Raw genomic sequence first — 2632 nt, forward strand, 5'->3', positions numbered from 1 at the left:
TTTTTGTCAAGGATGATCCTGCCTTGAGAAGGGACTGGATGAAATGACCTTGTGAGGTCCCTTTCAGCCTTACTTCCCTGTGCTCCTAAAATTTCTGCTTCCATTTTATTCAGTGTGGATTGAATTTGGCCACATCAGAACCTGTCTTCTCTTCCTCAGGATCAACCATTTTTTAATAACTAGCCTCTTCATAAGTCTTGGATATAGGTAGCTAAGTAGTGCCCAGAACGCTGGCCTGGCGGTTGAATGACAGTTTGGGCATGGCTGGCTCTACCTTCTGAGAGAGGATTGCAAGCACTTTTCTAATTCCATAGTTCCTGTGTTTGCTCTTGGCATGGGAGCCTCCCATTCATTGAGTTCTTACAGCAGGTGCTTGTAAGAAGAAAGCGGGCTTCTGAAGAATATTTACTTCATCTTCCTTGCTTTATTTTCTCTATAGTCCAGGATGTTTCCTTGCAATGTTGTTTTCAGGAGCTTCAACAGTTTTCAAGGAGTGTCTGGCAGTTGCCTGGCTGACAGTAGACTTGCCGCTCCCATTTAATTTAGTCTGAGCCCAGACATCACAATTGCCTAATCTGCAGCGCGTCTGTTAGCCAACCTCAAAATGCAGCTCAGGCATGACATGGACTTTCCCTTGCTTATTGCAATGTATGAAAAACTAGTGCTGTTTTAAATATCTAAATGTATGTTGTTTAGACAGGCGAGAAAAATATTGCTTACTTTGAATAAGAAATGAATACATTGGTAATGTCGTTTAGCTAGATTATTTGAGATGTTCTTATTCTTGTTTTTAGAGAAGCAAAAGGTAAGGCAGACCAAATAAACCTGCACTTGAATGGAACAAAAATCTATGACTAATTTGTTCCTTGGACATTTTATGGTTGAAGGATATCATCCATTGAGTTGTAATTAGTGTTCAAAAGGAACTCATTCTTGTAATGAGGGTCTACATCAAGTAGTTCCATCAAGTGAAAAAAAGCTGAGTGTATTTGTTGTCTAAGGGAAAATCTTAAGTGCATGGCAAGCATGAGTTGCTTTTTACTTCTGGAGAATATTTAACTTTGATTTAGGGTATATTTAACATGGGAATAAAATTGCATGAAAAATTTTGGAAAAATAAAGTACTTCCTGGGAAGAGTCTGCAAAAACTCTTTAAAAAAAACCTTTTCTCTTTATTTTCATTATGCAACATTATTTGTATTCTTCTCTTTTTCTTTCCTATTTTTCCCCCCAGGTCTATACTTCTGCGAAGATTATGCAGCCTGATGGGGACAGTGTTTTTGTTACGCTGTATCACAATGTTTGTTACCTCACTCTCTGTGCCAGGCCAGCATCTTCAGTGTTCTGGCAAGGTAAAAAGACTGTTCTTCAATCTTCTGGAAGGATTTGACTTAAACTCAGATTAAAACTAGGCAAACAAAGACAAGAGTGGTCTTTTTAGAGTATACTTTCTAAACACGAAAAAAAGTCTCTAATACAGGGATATCAAATTCACCCTGCCCTGTAGGGCAGATTCAGTCCATGTGAAGGTCCTTGGACAGTGGCTGGGGAGAGGTGGTGAGGGTTTACACATCCATTGCTTGCTTGCGTCCTGCTGGCAGCATACATCTCTAGTGGGACTCTGCCCAGGATTTTGCCAGCAGGCCCTACCCCTGCTTGCCTCAGCCCCTTTAAAAGCCCTGTTGGCCATAAGTTTGACACCCCTCCTCTGTTAGGTTGAGATCTCATAAGTGTCATGGAGTCAGTGGTGTAACAGATGCTCAAAGACCAGGACTTCAGTCCCAGGCACCCAGAGGGCACAAGAACAGCAGCTGCTGCTGCTGCCACAGCCACTGCCACCCGAGTTGCAGACTCTGGTTGTTACATTTCTGCATGGAGTTGTACATTACTTAGGTCAGTGGTTTTCAGTCTTTATTGTACCAGGACCCATTTGTAAGCATTGATGGCCAGTCCTGACTCAGTAAATAGTTTAAGTAGAAAACAGCCTCCTGGTTGTGGTAGCATCCCACACTCCCAACTTGCTGTCCCAGCGCCCTAGTGTGCGGTGGGGGGGATGTATTTCCTCAGATTTGCGCAGCCACAGCAGGCATAGAGCTGTAGCCTGGCTGGATTGGTATGGGTAAGAGCCGCCTCTGCAGCCCAGCAGGTGGGACTCAGCATGGGAGGGCAGAGTGGGGTGCAAGACTCACTGCTGCTGGAACCCCATCACCAGCCATACTGCCAGCAGTGAGAGAAATAATGGATGGTGAGGGGGAGGGCCACGCTGTCTTCACCGTCACCTGCTGCCAGCCGATCATTTGCTGGGCTGTGGCTCTACCCAGAGAGGAGGTGGGGTGGTGGATGGTGTTGCCTGTACCCTCGTTTCCCTGACATGTCATCTGTGCCCCCCATAGGCTTACCTGTAGGCAGCTGTGGGAACTGATCACCTTGCTGTTTGGCTGCCATGTGCATGTGTGTGTGCACATGCATGTGGTGCCCTTGTCTGATTGCCAGAGATCTGAGTTTCCCATTTGCCACAAAAAATGTGTATTTTTTTTCTTAAGAGGAAAAATGGGGGAAGTGGTGGGTTTCCCTTTGCAGGCTGGCAGACTTACCCCATAGTGAAGTACAGAGGGATAAAGGGAGTTTGGCA

General features: G+C 44.8%; 1 protein-coding gene across 1 annotated transcript in view; it reads left to right on the forward strand.

Moving 5' to 3' along the window:
- The window catches only part of SAMD8 (sterile alpha motif domain containing 8), a 47023-nt gene that overhangs the window by 25780 nt on the left and 18611 nt on the right, over positions 1-2632 (forward strand). Inside the window, exon 3 of the mRNA XM_019556089.1 lies at positions 1139-1352. Within this exon, the coding sequence (XP_019411634.1) occupies positions 1139-1352 (214 nt within the window). The remainder of the gene's footprint in view (positions 1-1138; positions 1353-2632) is intronic.

This window comes from Crocodylus porosus, unplaced genomic scaffold (assembly GCF_001723895.1).
Source record: "Crocodylus porosus isolate Cpor-Errol unplaced genomic scaffold, CroPor_comp1, whole genome shotgun sequence".
Classification (NCBI taxonomy): domain Eukaryota; kingdom Metazoa; phylum Chordata; order Crocodylia; family Crocodylidae; genus Crocodylus; species Crocodylus porosus.